The sequence below is a fragment of the Erythrolamprus reginae genome, chromosome 1 (assembly GCF_031021105.1).
Source record: "Erythrolamprus reginae isolate rEryReg1 chromosome 1, rEryReg1.hap1, whole genome shotgun sequence".
Lineage (NCBI taxonomy): Eukaryota > Metazoa > Chordata > Lepidosauria > Squamata > Dipsadidae > Erythrolamprus > Erythrolamprus reginae.
Window position 1 is genome coordinate 68687583 of NC_091950.1, and position 20067 is coordinate 68707649.

The 20067-nt window shown below is 37.5% G+C and overlaps 2 protein-coding genes across 4 annotated transcripts in view; one reads left to right on the forward strand and one right to left on the reverse strand.

Moving 5' to 3' along the window:
- Positions 1-1663: 1663 nt before the first annotated feature.
- FCF1 (FCF1 rRNA-processing protein) lies at positions 1664-11156 on the reverse strand. Its single transcript, XM_070754840.1, has 8 exons — positions 10818-11156; positions 8240-8307; positions 8001-8072; positions 7115-7263; positions 6708-6780; positions 3884-3971; positions 3674-3768; positions 1664-2484 (listed from the first exon to the last, which is right to left on the reverse strand). The coding sequence occupies exons 1-8, from the start codon at positions 10818-10820 to the stop codon at positions 2436-2438; spliced, it is 597 nt and encodes a 198-aa protein (XP_070610941.1). The 5' UTR covers positions 10821-11156; the 3' UTR covers positions 1664-2435.
- The window catches only part of AREL1 (apoptosis resistant E3 ubiquitin protein ligase 1), a 28802-nt gene continuing 19883 nt past the window's right edge, over positions 11149-20067 (forward strand). The window contains exons 1-5 of one of the 3 annotated variants that reach the window (XM_070754813.1): positions 11149-11233; positions 15328-15502; positions 16363-16422; positions 18147-18376; positions 19263-19500. In XM_070754813.1, coding sequence (XP_070610914.1) covers positions 16407-16422; positions 18147-18376; positions 19263-19500 — 484 coding nt within the window. In that variant the 5' untranslated portion in view covers positions 11149-11233; positions 15328-15502; positions 16363-16406. Of the gene's footprint in view, positions 11697-12914; positions 13109-15327; positions 15503-16362; positions 16423-18146; positions 18377-19262; positions 19501-20067 lie in introns of those variants that run through there. The other 2 variants (XM_070754830.1, XM_070754822.1) reach the window with 2 other exon arrangements.

The following is a 20067-nucleotide window of genomic DNA, read 5'->3' on the forward strand; positions in this document are numbered from 1 at the left end:
AATGTGACAAGAAGTCATAAAATGGGACAAAACTCAATAGGTTTGGCTAGGAGTCATGGTGGCGCACTGGTTAGCACAGTACTGAAGGCTATTTCTGTTGCCTGCCAGCTGCTTGCAATTTGGAAGTTCAAATCTCACCAAGCTCAGTTGACTCACCATTCCAAGGTGAGTAAAATGAGGGCAATATGTTGATTCTGTAACGACTGAGAGGGTTGTAAAGCACTGTAAAGCAGGATATAGTCTAAATGCTACTGCTATTAACAAAGTTTGGCCTCAGTTGTAAATTGAGGACTAACTGAGGTAGTCTATGTAAATCCTTCAGTGAATATTGTAGCATTTCCTGCTTATGGTCCTTACCATATACATTGATACTAGATGAAATACACACCTACTGTAACGAAGATCCTAAATTGTTCTTTGCTGTTAAACTTACAAAAGATGCTTTCCGTTTGAGCAGAACTTAAGTGAACAATTGAACCAAATTTCTTGGTCTAATCTTGAGTTAGATATAGAGTGGATGTCGCTAGGATAAAGATTGGAAAATACAACCATCTCTTTTCTCCCAATTTAAATAAGGTTTATTAGTACCATGCTAAGGCAGTGTCAGGACTGCCAGCCTGTTATGCCATATTTTGCTTGCTGCCAGCCTGCCATACTCATCAGGGTGGGTGGGGGGAGAGTATTGTGAGGTTGGATAGTGTGTGGGGGGAGAGATTAGCAGGAGAGGAATCAAAATTATGCACTATGCCGTTTCATGTGGAACTGCCGGCCATTCCAAGGTGTGAAACAGTGTGGAACTATGGAATGCAGAACCATCCAGCTTGAAAAGACAGGAACTATTGCCTAAACAATTCATTAGAATTTAATTGGATACTCAAAGATAACCAGGGAGAAGGTGAAAATAAAACTTAACCACATGGTTTGGATGCGAAAATTTCAGATCCGGCATTGCTTCTGTTGTAACCGCTTGCTTTTACTAAAGTGTATTTAATCACAAATTTGAGAATCTTTCTTTTCTAACTGACAAAGTTGGGATGGCTGACAGAGAACTTCAGTAACCATCAAAAACTATTTTGGTATTTTGCAACTTGTTCCTCCAGTTGAACAGTATTTCAAAACATTGATGACTGCTAGAAGACACTGCGAATCACCTGCAGTTTAGATTAAGTGGCAATGATGGAAAATCTTTTAGCATGTCCCAGACCTCAAAACTCAATAGATTAGTGACAACATTTAAGAATAATAATTTAGTTTGGAAACACTGTTTTCTGGCAGCTATCTTTAATTTTAGTTTCCATCATATAATGCTCCATCTCTTGCTAAGAGAGCTGAGGAAGGAAAAAAATAATTGCCAATACTTTGTATTGTGAAAAAGGGTATGATTTGGGAAAACATTTTAATCCATAGCTTTAAGATACTTATAGTAGAAATTAAATAATTATTTAATTTCACTCTATGTTATTCAGCAAATATATCTGTCTTTTGAAGAGCAATTATTTTTGCATGCAGGCCTGATCTTGTAACAAAACAGCTTTCTTTAGCAACTATATTTAATTTCAATTTTCCGCCTTTTGTTTTCAATGTCATCACAGATATAAATTTTTAAACAAAATCTACATCTTTGTTGTACTGAATGATTTAGTATTATGAACAAAAACATCTGTACAATTTTACACCATTGTTTAATATTTTCTAAAATATAAACACTATGTTATAGTACAGATATTTTTGCAATTTCTATAATATTTCAAAGGGTCACTTTAAAAAGTTTTTTACTTTACAAACTGCCTGTGTTGAACACAACTATTTTAGGTTTGGACATTTTTATTTATAGACAATTTGGTTTCTCCATATTATTAGAATTAATGCCAGGATCAATACTTGTAATTTTCCACATATTATTATATATATATATATGGATGAGAGGGTTTCTTTTCACCCAAATTTCAAATTATTGAGTGTTTTGACAATTTTAAATAAGTGTCTGATTTTCTGTAATAAATTCTGTAGAAACAATCACTCCAACGGTTCACATATTGAACATTTGTAAAATGGCTGTATCATGAGACAATTTCTTAATAATAAAGAAGAAATTCTCAGAAACATATTTACAAGCAATACAAATGTTTATACTAGATCCCAGATCATGGAATAGAACAAAGCTGTCAAACTCCCAGCCCATGGGCCATCACGCACTGGCCATGCTCCTTCCCAGTTTAGCGAAGGGGAAAAAAGTCCTGATACGTCATGTGACACTGCTGTGACAAAGTAAGTTTGACACCCCTGGAATAGAAAGTCCTTTTTATCTAGAAGAGATTCGTTTAACGAATTAATTCAAATTCCAAGCACCAGGAGAAATGGACCCAGATTATAAGTTCATTATAATTGGCTCAGTGTTCTGGAATTCAACATGCCAGGCACTTTTTCTGTCATATTTAAAATCGAGGCGCTCCATAATCATCAGGCATCCGCTCAATGTTATACCTAAAATTAGAAAGAAAAAATGAAAAATTATGTAGTTCACTGTATTTCCCTCATTGTATTAAGCCAGTACAAGTTTAGAATCCTTGAATTACCTATTAATATTATGCAATTAAGACAGCAGTTCAAGGTGCTGCATCATTCAGGCTAAGCAAGCGGAAGAAGCAACATATTACTAAATAATTGTAGGAAAAATTACATATTATAAAGGACTATTATATACTATTGCTTATTCGGTGCCATCAGCTATCCTGAGTCCCTGTGAATCAGGCAGTGCACAAATGTAATAAACACATATTTATTTAAAGCAAGTAACATAGAAATAAACAATGGTATGAAATGAATTTGATCCAATATGTTTTTCGGACTATAAGACACATTGGTGTATAAGACACACCAAGATTTCAAAGAGGTAAGAAAGATTTTTTTTTGTCCTCCCTGCTTCTCTGGAGCACTCTGCAAGCCTCCCAAACCCTCTGTGCACCCATTTTTTGTGTGCAAAAAATGGCTCTGTTTTTGCCTTTCCCCCAGACCCTGGGAGCACTCTGCAGGCCTCCTAAATCCTCTGCATATGCAGTTCAGAAAAATTGAGTATGAAGAGGGTTTGGGAAGCCTGGGAAGAATGTTCCCATGGGCTTGGGGAAGGCAAAAATGCCCCCCTTTTTGTGAAAAATGGCTCATTTGTTGCAAAAAATGGGATGCGCAGAGGCTTTAGGAAACCTGCAGTGGCCCTAGGGGCTCGGGGAAGGCAAAAATGCCCCCATTTTTGCAAAAAAAGTCCTGTTTTTTCAATAAAACAGGGGTGTTTTTGCTTTCACCAGCCCTCAGGAGCACTCTGCAGGCCTCCCAAATGTTCTGTGCACCCTATTTTGCAATAAACGGGTCTTTTTTTTGCAAAAATATGGGATGCAGGGGCAGGATTTCATGAGGCCAAAAATGGCCTCATGAAATCCCTCTTTTAGGGAGGAAAACCCTCTTTTAGGGAGGAAAAAGGTGTATCCTATACTTTGAAAAAACATGGCATATATAATGTTTGAGTTGCAGTTTGTTTTATATTGATTCGCTGTCTACAAATGCAAGTGTGTGACCATGCGTACATATACATAAATGTACACGTGCTCTTGAACGTTCAAATTACAAAGCAACATCAAAACCTACGTTTTATTGGGTCAGATAATTCTTTCTCACATACCTGTGATTGGATATATACATTATTGGTACTCCTGGGATCTTTCGTATTCTTCGCTTTAGGTCTCTGTCTACAGTAGCCACTATATAACATTTGTGCTGTAAGAGGAAGAGGCAATCTGGTTATGAGAACACCAAAATACTGAAATGAAAACGAATTGAGAAGCTGTTTGTCAACAGAACAGCAAGAGAAGTTCCATAGAATAGGATGTACCTGGGTGACCCTCTGTACCAAGCAGTCATCAGCATAGGTGCCTTTGTGAGTACACGGCAAGCGCTCAAATCGGGGATCTTTTGCTATCCTGCAGAGTAATTAGGTTTTATTATTAAAAACAAACTTAAAAGAACACATTTTGTCTTTTTTCATTAAATTTTGCCATACATTCGCCAGGAAAATAGGAATTCTGGGGAACATAATTTGATTTTTTTTTGTCCTGATAAATCCTGATGTTCATGAGCAAGGCAAATAAAAGTTTAATTCCTCTATTTTCTGTAATCCAACTACACCAAACTAAGAAAAAGACATACAACTTTATGACATACCTCCCGGGTCCGTGGAAGTGTTAAGAAAATGATTAAAGTGCAGCCCTTAAGGCAGGGGTCAGGAACCTTTTTGGCTAAGAGAGCCGTAAACGCCACATATTTTGAAATATAATTCCGCGAGAGCCGTACGTATCTCCCTTTCTCTCTTTCTTTCTCTCTCTCTTTCTCTCCCCCTCTCTTTGTCTCTTTCTATCTCTTTCTCTCCCTCCCTCTATCTTTCTCTTTTTATCTCTCTCTTTCTCTTTCTTTCTCTCTCTCTCTTTCTCCCCCTTCTCTCTGAAGTGGGGAGGGCCGGGTTGGCACCAAGGGAGCTCGAGACGGGGTGCAAAAGCAAACTACTCTGCTGGCCCAGGCCCACATCGGAAGGAAGGAAGGAAGGAATGGTAAAAGGGGCGATCAAGAGAGGAATGGGTGAATGAATGGACGGAGGGTGGGAAGGAAGGAAGGAAAGAGGGAAGGGACAGGAACAGAGGAAGGGTGCAAAGAAAGCAAGGAAAGGTGTGAAAGGGGAGAGTAAGAGAAGAAGGAGTGAAAGAAGGGAATGAGGGAGGAAACAAGGGAGGAAGGAGAAGGAAAGCAAGAAATGGAGGGAGGGAAGGAAGGAAAGAAAGAAAGAAAGAAAGAAAGGGGGAAGGGACAGGAACAGAGGAAGGAAGCAAGGAAACTTATGAAAGGGGAGAGTAAGAGAGGAAGGACTGAAGGAAGGGAGGGAGGGAAGAAGGTAGGAAGGAGAAAGAAAAGAAGAAATAGAGGAAGGGAAGGTAAAAGAGAGAAAGAAAAAGAGCAAGAAAGAAAGCAAGAAAGAGAGAAAGAAAGAATGAAAGAGAAATAAAAATAGAGAGGGGGAATGAAAGAAATGGAAGGAGGGAAGGAAGGAGAGAAAGAAAGAGAAAGAAAGAAAGAAAGAGAAAGAAAGAATGAAAGAGCAAGAGAGCAAGAGAGAAAGAGAAAGAGAGAAAGAAAGAAAGAAAGAAAGAAAGAAAGGCAACTTCAAAGAAAGGCTCACTGAGCATCTCTCACTCTCTCTCTCTTTCTATCCCTCTTTCTTTCTCTCTCTTCCTTTCTATCTCTCCTCTTCCTTTCTCTCTCCTCTCTCTCTCCCTCTCTTTCTACCCTCCTTTCTCTTCCTTCCTTCTCTCCCTCCCTCCCCTCCCTCCCTCCTTCCTTCCTCTCCATTTCTCTTTCCCTCCCTCTCTTTCCCTTTTCTTTCTTTTGGTCCACTTCTCTCTCTCTCCGCTTCTCCACTTGCCTCCCCCTCGCGCCTCGCCCTTCCCACCCGGCCACCCGCGCGCGCTTACCAGCAGCAGGAATTCAAGTAAGCCCAAAAGAAGCCATTGGCTCCGGGCGGCGTTCATGGCCCCCCCGAACCCCCAGCCCAGCTGGAGCTCCCTCTCGCCGCCGCCATCTCCCTGCGACTGCCTGCGGCCGCTGCAGCCCCCCCCCCCCCCGGGACACAAAGGACATTTGCCGCCGACGCCAGTGAAGCTTCAGCTGGGCGGGGCGCTGCCGGTACTTCCCTCCTGGGGCTCCCGCTCGCAGCTGTCCCCCGGCTTCTGCTCGATGCCGCGGTTTTTGGCGCTGTCCTGCTGTGCCCCAAAGACGGAAGGCGGGAAAAAGGCGAGAAGAATGGAGCTCTCCTTCTTCCTGCCTTCCGTCTTTGGGGCCCAGCAGGACAGCGCCGAAAACCGTGGCATCGAGCAGGAGCCAGGGGACAGCTGCGAGCGGGAGCTCAGTGCAAGGAGCCGCTGACTGCGGGCCCCAATTTGCCCGGGGCCCGGTAGCGCGCTCCCTGTCTGCGAGCCAGATACGGCCATCAAAAGAGCCATATCTGGCTCGCGAGCCATAGGTTCCCGACCCCTGCCTTAAGGGGTCTAGTTTAGTATTATATAATTTGAAGATGGAAACTTGTTGCTCCTTATTTTCTCAGGAGACATTCAAGATACTTTTAAGAACAGCGCATGCTTTGAAAATAATTAGGAAAGGTGCTTCAGAAATCATACAAGCATACCACCTCTCTGCCATTTATGTTCAAGAAAGGGACAGTCCAATTTTCTTCCAATATAAATGGTTAATCGTTATCTAATACAATGCTATTTTTATGAATGATCTATAAATTCAGTGCTACCTATAAAATATCTCAATTTTATAATTAAAATAGATGGAAATATATTTTATTTTGTATATTTGAATGCACTACTTTTTTTCTTTGCACCAGAAAAAGAATGACACCCCCCCCACCCCCCACCCCCAGGCATGAATATTCTTTCAAATGTAGCTGAAAGCAGAACTGAGCCTTTGTGCTACAGGAATTTAGGAAGATCTACTGCCCTGGCTTATTCTCTTTAATTTTCTGATGTTGAAACCCATGGGAAAATAGAGTGATGGAAAAATATTAAAACATAATGGAGTGTAGGATTTATATCCTAAACAAAGTATGAATCCTTATCTTCAGATTTTTACTTTAGACAAATCATATCAAATTATTACACTTTTACCTTAAAGCTACACGATACTTCTGTCCCAGTTTCTCAATTTCAGCCATGACACAATCGGTGATACAAGGAATGCCTGAAAAGATGCACACGTATAACTATTAACTAACTCAAATGTAATTGTTTTAGAAAACATGGCAATATTTGCAAATCTAATAATAGCAATAGCATTTAGACTTATATATCTTGTTACAGTGCTTTATAACACTCTCTAAATGGTTTACAGAGTCAGCTTATTGCCCCCCAACAATCTGGGTCCTCATTTTACCCACCTTGGAAGGATGGAGGTTAACCCTGAGCTAGTGAGATTTGAACTCTGAACTGCAGCTAGCAGTCAGCAGAAATAATAATAAAAGAACCAGTAAAACCCAATGTAAATCTTAATAAATGATACAGATCAGGATACTTACATTTGGCATAGAGGCAATCCATCATTGATTGCACTAGATCCAACTTGGCTTTAATGGAAAAATTAATGAAATTGGTATCCACTAAGATGTAATACGGAGGTCCTAGTTGTGTGTTATATTGGAAGAATAAACATGAAGGATATTTGGGGCTGAAAAAGAGAAACACTGATTTTATTACTTAAAAAAACAAATACATTATTTTAGTGTAAATCAAAGAGTTATATTGGTTACTTAAAAAAAACACAAATACACTATTATTTTAGTGTAAACCAAAGATCAATATTGATCAAATATTTTTTGCATGTTCACATTATTTGTCATTGCAGTATTCTAACTGGAAGTTTTTCATGCACTTGGAGTATTAAAATGCTGAATAATGTGGTCTCTAGTCTTCTTCCTAAGAGTGTAAGAATAGTTTTTGGAACATTTCATTTCATTAAGCCATGTGGTCATGTGATGTTTTGCCTAACAACCACATCACTTGGGGACAGAAATTCTGCGTAAGTTGAGGACTACCTATAGTGATTTAAAAAGTGAGACTTTTGCAACCTTTAGGTTAATCACACTCCAGATTGTGATTATAAGCGCAATTGAAATCCTTGACTTCCAGCCACTTGATTCATAAGTCAATCACAAAAGCCACAATTTCTGTGGTCTCACAAGAAGCAGCTGTCTCCTGATCCTTGTTCAGAGGGACTCTGCTGACCAGAATTTGCTGTCTGGCCATTCTCTGTGCAGTGCCATCCCAGTTCCTTTGGAGACATCTAGTTTACCATTAGATCTCACCCCAAAACCAAGAACAATGGGGGGATATATCTTAATACAGTATATCTTCCAAAATACTTTTTTGATTATTCAGTAAGGGTAGGAATAATTTGGTACTCACGTTTCTGTCTCCTTGATGGCACTGGGATCTTCTTTCTTCTTTTCTTTAGGTTTTGCTCGATCTTTCTCTTTACTAAAATATCAAAAGATTTACAGATACATATTGTGAAACTTGACTAAATTACTCAGAGGCAAAATTTGGAAGAAATAGAATCATAAATATAATTAGTATAAAAATGCAAGTATTTTGGATTAAATACTTCACCAATTGTCATGATTAAATGATAACAAAAAACTCACATGCGCTGATCACGAAGGCTGATCATGCGTTTCATGACAGCATATTTCCGTGCTTTTTTCTGTTTCCCCTAGAAAGAGAAAGAAATTGAAAAAGAAAAGAAATTCACTACTCTTACAATAATTTCTCAACTTGATTCCAAAAGTCAAGTTTTACCTAGTAGATAGTGGATTTTCACTCCATTCTTCAATTTCAAAATAAAGAAATGAAATATTTTGAAATAATATTCACAATGGTCTTACGATTGAGAAAGTACAATGTGAGTGCCATTATGACAAATATGAAATCTTATTTCAAAATAATGTTATTTTATTTTAAGGCATAAGAAATTAAGGACACAATAAAATGGGAGAAATTTAAACTCATGTTATATTTTTCTTTCTATCTTTCCGTTTTTTTCTGACAGGTGACTTTTTGCTAAGGCTTAAGTGCAATACTGCAGGCCAACCACCCATAGGCTGAAGTTCAATCCTAATGTGTTTCAAAGTCAACTCAGCTTCACTTTTGCTCCCCAATTCACTTTGGAACATTAAGAAATAGCTCAGATCAGATCCGAAGCATCAGTGAGGTGAGAACAGCCATTAGCTTGAATAAATAAATAATCTTATTTAACACTTAGAATAGAAAGAAAAAATATAGTAAATCAAAGAAATTAAAAATGACAGGTAAAAAGAAAAAATAGTTAACATTTTAATCCTTATGTTTTTTCCTTCCCTTTCTTTCATTCATTTTTACTTCTCACATCCTAGTTATTCTCTCTGTATGACCAAGCCAACCCACCCCACCTATATTTTCATTCAGTTATTACCTTCTTGATAGAACCTCTTCTTGTTTTTCATACACACTTCTTGTTATTTATTTCCAGTGTATGCAACCTTTTATGTTTCTGGTTGCATGTGCAACCCAATTCAACTCAATTTGTCATATCATTTGTCACTTTCTTTCTAAACCATTAAACATGCTAGGAACCTTTCACATTCATACATTTCTCAGTTATCTTCTGAAGAACAAGTCTTTCTCTTTCCTGGAAGTTTAATGAAATTCACAAGAACAGTCCATCTGTCTTTCTCCCATCCTTTCATTCATTAATCCGTGTACTTTACCATATATTTGTCTTCAATTACAAAAACTATAATTTTCATTGTTTCTCATCAGAAAGGCTAATAAATGCTAACCTCACGTAACCATTTTTCATGGTTTTGGTCAACTGAAGCTTTTGCATGATTATTTTGAGTATCATTTAAAAAATGAAGACTACATTACCATTCTTAATTGTGTCCAGATCTCTATTAACAGTAAGAGCATTATGTCAACTGATCTTGGCATGATGTGGCCAGTGCGTATATCCCAGGAAATGGGACAATTTGCCACAGCTAATTTGCAGGACAATTTACCAATTCAATTTAATAATTTCAAACAAATAAAAAAAATATTTTAATTTCTGCGATTCACATTTCACTCTGTCCCTCTCCTTTTGCACTTTTTCTTTTATGATTCTATTCCACCAATTATTTGATATTAATGTAACTCTTGTCCTGAAGTGAGTTGGCTATAGAAGGCTATGGTAAGTTGGACATAGTGGATTGTCATAGACCCAATATCCCACCTTTATCTTCATACTTTGGAAACTAACTGATTTAGAATGACACAAAGTGCAACTTTCTTGCACCCTCCTGCACTCTCCACTATGGCTGGTAGGATGGGAGTTGGTGAACATCGCTCATGGGAATTTTAGGAAACCCTCTCTTTTTTATATACACCCATTTATCCACATCCCTTCCCTGTGGACACTAATAAAATAAAATATAATAATAATAATAATAATAATAATAATAATAATAATAATAATAATTCTTTGTCAAGTGGACCAGGTGAAAGTGAAGCCTTATTTGAAAAGAAACAGTCACAAAAACAATATACAGTATATGATAGAAAAAAGGACTCTTTCTAATGAAATAAAAATGAAGATGATTGAAGGTGAGAAAACAGAGAGCAATAGAAAAATGTGCTATTTCTAATGAAGATGATTGAAGGTGATGGAACAGAGCTCGCTGTTTTCTCACCTTCTATCATCTTCATTTTTATTTCATTACAAAGAGCACTTTTTTCCTATCATATATGTTGTTTTTGTGATGGTTGCTTTTCAAATAAGGCTGCAAAAATCAGTCAAGTGGACACCCGGTCCACTTGATAAAGAATGACCCACTGAGATTCGAAGCTGAATTCACACCAAGCCGCATGATGTTAATAGCGAACTGTAGCAATCGATAAAAGAAATTAAGAGAAGTGCTTTGGTCTTCCTTCCTTTCCTATGGGATTTGTATGCCGCCCAACTCCCAAGGGACTCTGGGTGGCTCACAACCAAAGAATGAAACATTACGATGTAACATTAAAACCCCTTAAAAACAATCTAAAACCAACAATTAAAAACAATTAAAACATTTAAAACCATACATGTCATTAATGGCCGGATTACTTTTCCTACGGAGGTGCTACTACAAGGTCAGGCCTACGTCCCCGAGCCATTAAAACCAAAGCTCCGCGTTTTAATAGCTCTAAAGATCGAAAATCGGCACTTACCATGTCGCAGCTCCCACCAAGCAGCCGCCGCGGCAACACCGCCAAACTTTCCCACGGCTCCTTCCGCCGCGCGGCACACGTGTCCCGCTTTTAATACATCACTTCCGGTCATCGCCGTCCATAGAGCAGCCTGGTTCCGTTATCGTCAAGGGAGCGGCAGAGTCGCGATCGACTATTTGCATTTCCACCCACCCCCAGTTCGACTTCCTCCTCCCTTGCTCCGCTTCGCCTGTTCCTCTCTGAGGTTCAGGGAGGACCTAGTAACGGGGACGGGAGGAAGAGGGAAGCAGCTGCGGCCGGAAGTGGGCGGTCCCCCAAGAAAACCCTGCCCCCTCCTTGAAGAAACGGGCAGCCCAGTGTGGCTTTTTTTTTTGCAAGGCGGTAGGGAGAGCTGGAAGCGCGGAGGAAAGCAACAGGTGCTAGGACCGACCATAGAGTTGAAAACAGGCTGCAGGGATCTCAGCCGCGGATGGGATTCCTGCCAGTTGGCTCATTTGTTTCCCCAAATTCTCCCTCTTACCCAGCCGGGAAGAAAAAGAAGGAAATTTGACCGGGGGCGGGCGGGTATTTGGTTTTTCTCGCTTTATTTTATTTTCTTACCCTTGCACGTCCGGGAGAAGGGGGAAAAAGCGGCGTATGTTCCTACAAATACTCTATGAATATAGGTGTTAGGAAAGGAGGAGCTGGAAAGTGGAGGTGTCCCTTTGGTTTACAATTCTCCAATCACTTTCCAGATCATTTTTTTCGTTATTTGATTTGGGAAGATAACGTTTCATGGTTTGCATATAAGCCTCATTTAGGTGTTTTAGTTCTCAATGCTGTTTTCATGCAGGGAGGTGTTTTTCATTGCTCTGGGAAGTGGTGTACAATTCTAATTTGGTTAGTGCCAAAATTGCCCTGCATATCAGACAGGGTTTATTTATTTATAATATTTATTATAAATAATATTTATAATATTTTATAAAGAGTTTATTTATTTTCATTTTATTTATTTGTTTTGTCGAGTGCGTATTGGTGGTGTGCAAAGATATAATAATATTTATAAACATGATACTAGTAAGAGAAACATTAGGACAGGGGACAGAATTTGCTGTATAGAATTTATGCCCTACACTGATCTTGGTTTTGTGAAATTCTGGGGGAAAATCAGCATACAGATTGCAGGAAGTTAGTCTATTGGACCTCTTCCAATTGATTTCTTATAATTAACTTTCATTTATTATATATATTATATTCTTATATCAGCTTGGTTCTTGTCAGAAATTACTTCATAAAATAGTAATTTTAAATACATATAATAATTTGTTTTTCTTGTAAAGTTATTCTTGCAATATTTGTATATGCTAATCCACTTGGTTACTTGAACTAAATAATAATTGGTTTTAAATGAATAGTAATGATTTAAGTAGTGTTACATTTTGGATCTAGTTTGGAATTCAGTAGAGCTCTGATTATGTTTATCCAACTGTTCACTTAAGAACTATTAATTGCCTATAGCCCAAGGGACTTGATTAATATATGAACAAATGTTTAATTTTGTATTTTAAGAACTTTATCTAGTAGTACTATTTTTCTATTTTGATACTCAGATTTAACGTGGAACCACTTGCATTATTTATTTACAGACTGCTTGCAACCTGCATTTCCTGTTCAGAAACATTTTTAAATAGGAAATCTGCATCAATATTATGATAGTCACTGTACAAAGTCAATCAAAAGATACAACTGGCACTGATTTCCCAGCATATCTGGTGTAACATGGTAGAATAGCATATGTCAGAATATGCTTGTGATTTCAGTATTCACTGCATGGTAGTGATTTCTGAGTGAGAAACTTAACCTTGAGTCAAACTGTTTGCTAATAAGTAGATGATAATATAAAATATTTATTGAGAGATATCATTTTTTTAAAAAAAACTCTTAATATTGAAAAGTATAATGTGTTGTTAACTTGAAAGTAGATTTGTAGAAGAAAATATCTGGGTTATTTCACACTTACTGCAGATTGTTTATTTTGTAGAAATTGATTAAAATATTATATTAATAGAAACTGTCAGTTTCTATAACCTTTAAAGGATCTATTCTCTGTCATTCCAGAGTATGACCCAAAGGATCCCTTTTAACAAGAAAAATGCTAATTGAAAGCTGAACAAACCTTCTAAAAGTAAAAGCAGTTTCACAGTGGAAACTATTACTCAGAAAATTATCCCGTTTCTCTTAATTGGTTGTGTTTAAAAGAAGGATGAATATCTGTTGTAGATATTTCATTTCAAATTCCTCCAGTGACCAAGGTGTTAGATATAATGGATGGCCTAAATAATTTCTCTCTGATTCTGTGAGTTTTGTACCATGTGATTCAAACCTACGTTTTTGTTTGTCAGATTTGAAATGAATTTGGGCAATTCATTGATCTGGGCAATGTCATTCAGAATAATTCATGTAAAAATAAACCCAACATTTTATTAGTTTCTGATAACTTCTAAAGAGGGGAAAAATAGGAATGTTTATAACTGAGGTAGCAGGAAATTAAAGCATGTCATGACAGGCCTGACCTTTGTTCTCTTGATAACAATCTCTTATGTTTTTTACAACTTAAATTATCTTCTCTGAACCTTGTGTTTTTGTTGATGCAGTCCAGAACTGTGTACAGTATTTGTTTAAGCTTTTACATCACAGTGCTGATTCTGGTTTAGTTTATGATTATCTAAAGCCTGTAGATTCTCATCTTTTGTATTTTGGATATCAATGTATCAACTTGTTTTCTTACATACAGAAAAGGTCCCCCCCCAATTGAATGGATTATTCAGTTTGTTTATATTATGATTTGATCCATAAGTTCAATTGTCAATTAAACTTACGAAACAAGAGTTGCAATTATCTAATTTTGATCTTCTGCTTAACCTGAATCATTCTTCAGTGTGTTTTATTTCTGTTAATGATTCAAGTGTTTTATTAGCTACCTTGGTTGTGTGTCTTCATCTATAATCTGTAATCCATACAGATTTCCAAGCAAACTGGAATAACTTGCCTATACTTGCAGAGATGTCAGCTTCTTATCTCTGCACTTTGTTTTTTTACAATGATTTCATTCCATTTTTTAATAAACATAGCAAAACTTAATATAAACTAGAGTAAAAAAGGAAACTTCAGAAGTTAGAGAAAAAAGAAAAACGAGAAAAATGTAGAAAAGAAAAAGGATAACAAAAACAATTCAGAAGTGACTTTCAACCTTCCTCTCACTGAGCATAAGCTAATATAATAAATTTTTCACCTTCTTCTAAAGTTACAAATAAAAAAAACCCTTTTCCCTTTGGTCTTACTTTTATCTTTATGCAATCCATTAGAAGTTACCAGAAATATAAACAAATAATTTATCACCAGATCCAATAGTCTGACTGTATATTTCTTACTTTTGCTGTTTGCAATCTTAATTTTTAAATCATTCTAATGGTATTGCAGGATTTGACTTTTCATTCATCTTTGGCATTCAAAAATAATCTTCAAAAGTTATGTATTGTGTTTGTATGTGCGTGCAGTGTGTGTATACACATAGGCACATAGAACACATAACTTTGAATAAATATATGTATGCATGCTGATGTCTTTGGATAAAATATGTTAGTTGGAGGAAACTAAGGTAATGAATTCTTGAATTATATATAAAATACCTTAATGTAGAATTTTATAAAGTTTACATTTCTGTTAAATTGGATCTTAATTCCTTTGGACAAGCACAGAATGTTGCTGCTACCTGGGGCGGCGAGAATCTCATGTGCCCACGTCCATTTCCGCCAGTGGAACAGCGTTCCATGCTGTTCCACTTGCTGCCCAACCCTAGGTGTGATCATGTGTTGACCTGCTTTGAAGCCTTCATGACTTATGACAAAAATTGTGACTTGGTCATAAGTCGAGGATTGCCTGTCCTCTGAATGCTATTTAGAAGGCACCATAGGTTTTCTTCTGCCCTGCCTCATTTTATATGCTAAATTGTTAACTAAAATGATGAGTCCTTTGCTGATGGCTTGGAGAAGAACGTTGGCCATTTCATTTTATTTGCATGGAACATGCATTACATTGTAACTGCCTTTCTCTCCTGTTCAGCTCATAATATATTTGTCAGCTTGCTAAATCCAGGTCTCGTTCAGTTGAAGTTTGACTTGTAGGTATGAGTATAGTGTTAACAGTTCTGAAGTGGTTTACTGTAGCCTTTTTTGTGGGACTTTTAAACCTTTTTATTTGCCCCACCCAAAAAGCTGTTAAGCTAATTTTTTGTGTGTGTGTGACTGTATTACTAATTACTTATAAATAAGAGTCAAACGAGAACCTGCTTTATTTTGCTGTATGCTGTTTCTGTATGATCATAATGTCTTTTTTCTTACTGATGTTATGCTATGTCTATGGCTCTGTCAATTTAAGAATTAAAGGATGACCGTTTTTACCCAATTTCTTCTTCTTGTTTTAAATCATATGGAGTACACATAATGATTGCAACACCTTGTTTTCATTTCAGGAGAATGATTTGAGAGCTTCATGGTCTGATAATGCAGAGCAACACTTCGTGGGATGGTCACTTCATTGTCACATTTGATTCCCTGGCTCTGAGTTACGATTTTGATTTCCAGGATTCTATGGATACTGCCTGGTGTCTATCCTTTGGCTTTCTGGACATGGGAATTTAAATAATGGTAATTCTTTCAATTAGCTGGAGAAATGTAGAATATGCTTATGCAGGTTGTGAAGTGTCCAGGGGATTTGCTGGCAGCGTGGTAAAGACAATAGGAATAGATCCAGAACAGATTTTTCAACATGATAGAAGGTGTTACTGTTACTAGGTGGCATCATTGTGACATAATGTGCTTACAAAATGTATTGGCAAGTCTCACTCTCATTTGACACATCTGAACCCTGGTCTCTGGGTAACAAGTAGAAGTTAGATTCCTCTGACCATGGGATTTGCTGGCAACTGTGCTTTGCTTTTAGTATCTTGAAGATTTAAATAATAGCTAGCAAGCTAGTTAGAGCCTGGCTGAGGAAAAGGCAGGCAGGCAGACAGACAGATAGCAGAGCCTGACTGTTGTAGATTTTTCCTTTATTTGAGAATGAAACCATTTTCATCCAGCATTTTTGGGTGCTGAAATACAGTATTCTGTAAGTCTGTTTTATCTTTGAACAATCAAGATGTTGCTCATGAAACATTTTGTATTCTACTGAATATTCAGACCTTGGACATCTACAATATTGCCTTCCCCATAATGACCTTCATAAGAATTAAAATCTTAATTTGGTGCCTTTCTTAATCTTCCAAAGGAAGATTATACCATATTTTTTGGACTATAAGACACACCATTATATAAGATGCACCAAGATTTCAAAGAGACAAGTAAGAAGCAATCAGTAGGCTTTCCAAATCCTCTGCTCACCCCATTTTTTGGCAACTGAAATAATTGAAGAATGCTTAATGTGTTTTGTGGAGATCAAACATGTTGTAGATCTACCTATGGTAGATTTTTAAAATTTGTATTAGATCTGTTTTTTTTCTTCCTAGATGCAGCTGTAATCCTCGTCTTTGTGTCTCATTGAAAGGACCTAATGTTTTACATTATTGGTAAGGAAAGACAATCTATTCATAGAATCTAAAAGAATCCTTTGAGATTTCATTCTTTTAACTTACAAGTAGTCCGCAACTTATGATCATTTGTTTAATGGTTGTTCAAAGTTGCAACAGTCGCAGAAAAAGTGACTTAACGACTAGGGTTGGGCTGCTGCCCGGACCTGGGGGGGGGGGAGGACGGACGCAGTGGGGTAGCAAAAATGGAGCTCCACCCCAGAGCACACAATTTGCACTGAAAGATGCTGAAAGAAAATGCAGGGCGTCCTGCATAAGATCATTTGATCGCAGTTTGGATATTTGACAACTGGTTCATGTTTACAATATTTTCAGTTTGTAGTGAAATGAATGTTGTGATTATAATCCAACCTTCTTTGAACTTCCCAGCTGGCTTCTGACTAGCAAAGTCAATTGGAGAAGTCGGATTTTCTTAATGTCTGTATGATTCCCTTAACGGTCACACGATTTGCCTAATAACTGCAGTAAAATTGGCCACTTGAAGAGTCACTTAATGACCAAAGTTCCATGTTGCTAATCAAGGACTACTTATGGTTTTTTTGAACTTGTCTTAACACTATTGAGCCTATTGAATTTTATTTCCTTTTTTCCTGCAAAGAAATCCACAGATCTCCCCTAGTTTCTTTGTAATATTGTCAGTAATGTCCAAAAACATTTTAGTACCTGAGGCTGAAAATTCAAATGGTGCTCATGTGTCATGTTGGGTATTTAGCCATATATAAGGAGAGTCAGTTGGATGTAGTGGTTAAGATGTCATTGTTAATTCTAGGCTTGAAAGCCAGCTGCTTGTTGTGGGTAAAACAGGAGGCAGTAGTATTATATATGTTTAACACTTTGAGTTATCTTCTCCCTATATAAATAAAGGTGTAATAAAAAAATGTAATACAATAAAAATTGACAATCTGGAACTTTAATATCTCAGAAGCTTTATTTTGATTTTAGTCTCATTAATTGTAGCAATTCCCTGTAAAACTTTTACTTCAAGGTTTAATATTGTAAATTCTTATCCAAAGTAACTATAACACTGCAATTGAGGCCAAAATTTTTGTTGCTAAGCGAGATGGTTGTTAAGTAAACTTTGCCCCATTTTACAACCTTTCTTGCCAAAGTTGTTAAGTGAATCACTGCAGTTGTTAAATTAGTACTATGGTTGTTAAGTGAATTTGCTTCCTCATTGTCTTTGCTGGTCAGAGGAACCCTGCAGCCTTCATCTGCAGTTGCCAAGTATCTGAATTTTGATGATTTGATGAATATGGTGCAACCATGTTCATATGGTGCAAGCAAAGGGACACAATCTGAAGTTAGTTGGGGGAAAGATCAAAAGCAACGTGAGAAAATATTATTTTACTGAAAGAGTAGTAGATCCTTGGAACAAACTTCCAGCAGCCGTGGTTGATAAATCCACAGTAACTGAATTTAAACATGCCTGGGATAAACATATATCCATTGTAAGATAAAATACAGGAAATAGTATAAGGGCAGACTAGATGGACCATGAGGTCTTTTTCTGCCGTCAGTCTTCTATGTTTCTATGTTAAGTGTAAAAAACGTTCCTAAGTCACTTTTTTGAGTGCCATTGTAACTTGGAATGGTCACTAAACGGAGTGTTGTAAGTTGAGGATTCCTGTAATATGAAATAGCCATGGGGATGGATTTTGAGTTTTGTTGGATCTATAACTACTATCTTTTGTCCTGTTTGACAGGTGGGATCACAGTGGTATCTGTGGTAGCTTTCTTTTTCACCATTAAGTTCCTCTTTGAGCTTGCCGCACGTGTCGTCAGCTTCCTCCAGCATGAGGACCGGGAACGTCGAGGAGAACGGACCATTTATGACTATATGCGAGGCAATTACTTGGACCCCCGCTCTTGTAAAGTCTTCTGGGATTGGAAGGATCCCTGCGAGGTGGGACGTAGCATGGCCTTCCGAGTGCATGTAAGAGGAAATTTCCATTTCTATGATAATTTGAGAAAGTGCAGAACAAAAAAATATGGGCAATCAGAGTTAAAAACATGAATAATTTAAGTAAACTCCCGAGATAGTGGAGGATAGGGAGACCTGGCATACTGCTATGGTCCATAGCAGGGGCGGGTTCCTCTTATCTTCCTACCAGTTTGCAGCGTGCGCATCACCCCCCAGTGCAATGTTGCTTCCGCACATAGCCAGAGGGACAATTTTCCTTCTGCGCATGTGCATAGAGCCAAAATAATAGCTGAAAATAAGAACAAAAGAGAGCAAGGGTTCACAAGGATCAACAAAACCAGCACCAAAGCCATTGCGCCAAAATTGTGCAATTGGTGGACTACTACTGGAGCGGAGCACTGGACTCACTGGTAGTAACGCACCTCTGGTGCATAGAGTCAGGAAGAGTCAGACAGTGACTGAACAACAACAAAACTAATACAAAAACCTAATAAATGTGATTCCCCACCCTCTTTTGGTCCTTGTGGACATCATTATATGTCCTGTAAATAATTTTTGGACATCATTCTCTGTTCTGTAAATAATTTTAACCTGTAAAAATTTGGTTACAGAGTTGTGTGTGCTGAATTTAGACATTATTAAACCCTTGTAAGAATATTTTCTTTCTTTCTTAATTTATATTAATTGACAAATTCAAATTTGGATCTTATACTCTATACACACACACACACACACGCACGCACGCACCCACGCACACAAATACACACATATACAAAGATTTCCATGCTCATGTAATGTCATCAAGATGATTTTAATTTACTGCATCTTTTAATGGCTGATGTAAGAACTTAATGCCATTGCAATCTGCTATTCACTTGGCTTCTTAATTCCCATACAGTTGTTTTATAAGAATGGCCAGCCTTTCCCTGCTCATCATCCTGTTGGACTGCGAGTTCACATCTGCCATGTGGAGTTAGCAGTAGATATTCCTGTCACCCAGGAAGTGCTTCAAGAACCCAGTTCCAATGTAGTAAAGGTGGCATTCACTGTGCGCAGAGCTGGGCGGTATGAGATAAGTGTAAAACTTGGAGGCTTGAATGTTGCATATAGTCCTTACTATAAAGTATTTCAACCAGGTAAGTATTTTTTAAATCAAAAACAAGTAGTTGGTGATAGTATACCCTAATGTTGGTCTTTATTATATTTATTTAGTGCCATGGCTATATTAGATGATGCTAAGTAGATTACATCTTTACTAGCTTTGGGATTATCGTATAAAATGCACTGGAGTATAAGACACACCTTAGTTTTAGGGGAGAAAATAGGGATACAATCTGCTTACCAGGTATTCATCTGGCTAGCATCCTTAGTCTGGTCAGCTTCAGCATATTATTTTATCCCCTGATTAGGACTTTCAAAAAACGTTATTTGGAGAGAGTAACAACGAAAGAGCCTGAAAGACTGTTAAGAACTGGGAACATCGTTAGCACCTCGTTAGATCTAGAAATAAACTTATTAGGAGCAAGTAGAGCAATAAAAAATAGCCTGCAAAGATTTGGGGATGGAAAAACATTCTTTGGAGAAAGTAACAATGAAAAAGCCTGCAAGATAAGAACTGGAAAGATCATTATCACCTAGTTAAGGCTGAAAAAAAGAGCTTCGAATAAAGCTACATTCAGAATACAGTATAAGACGCACCCAAA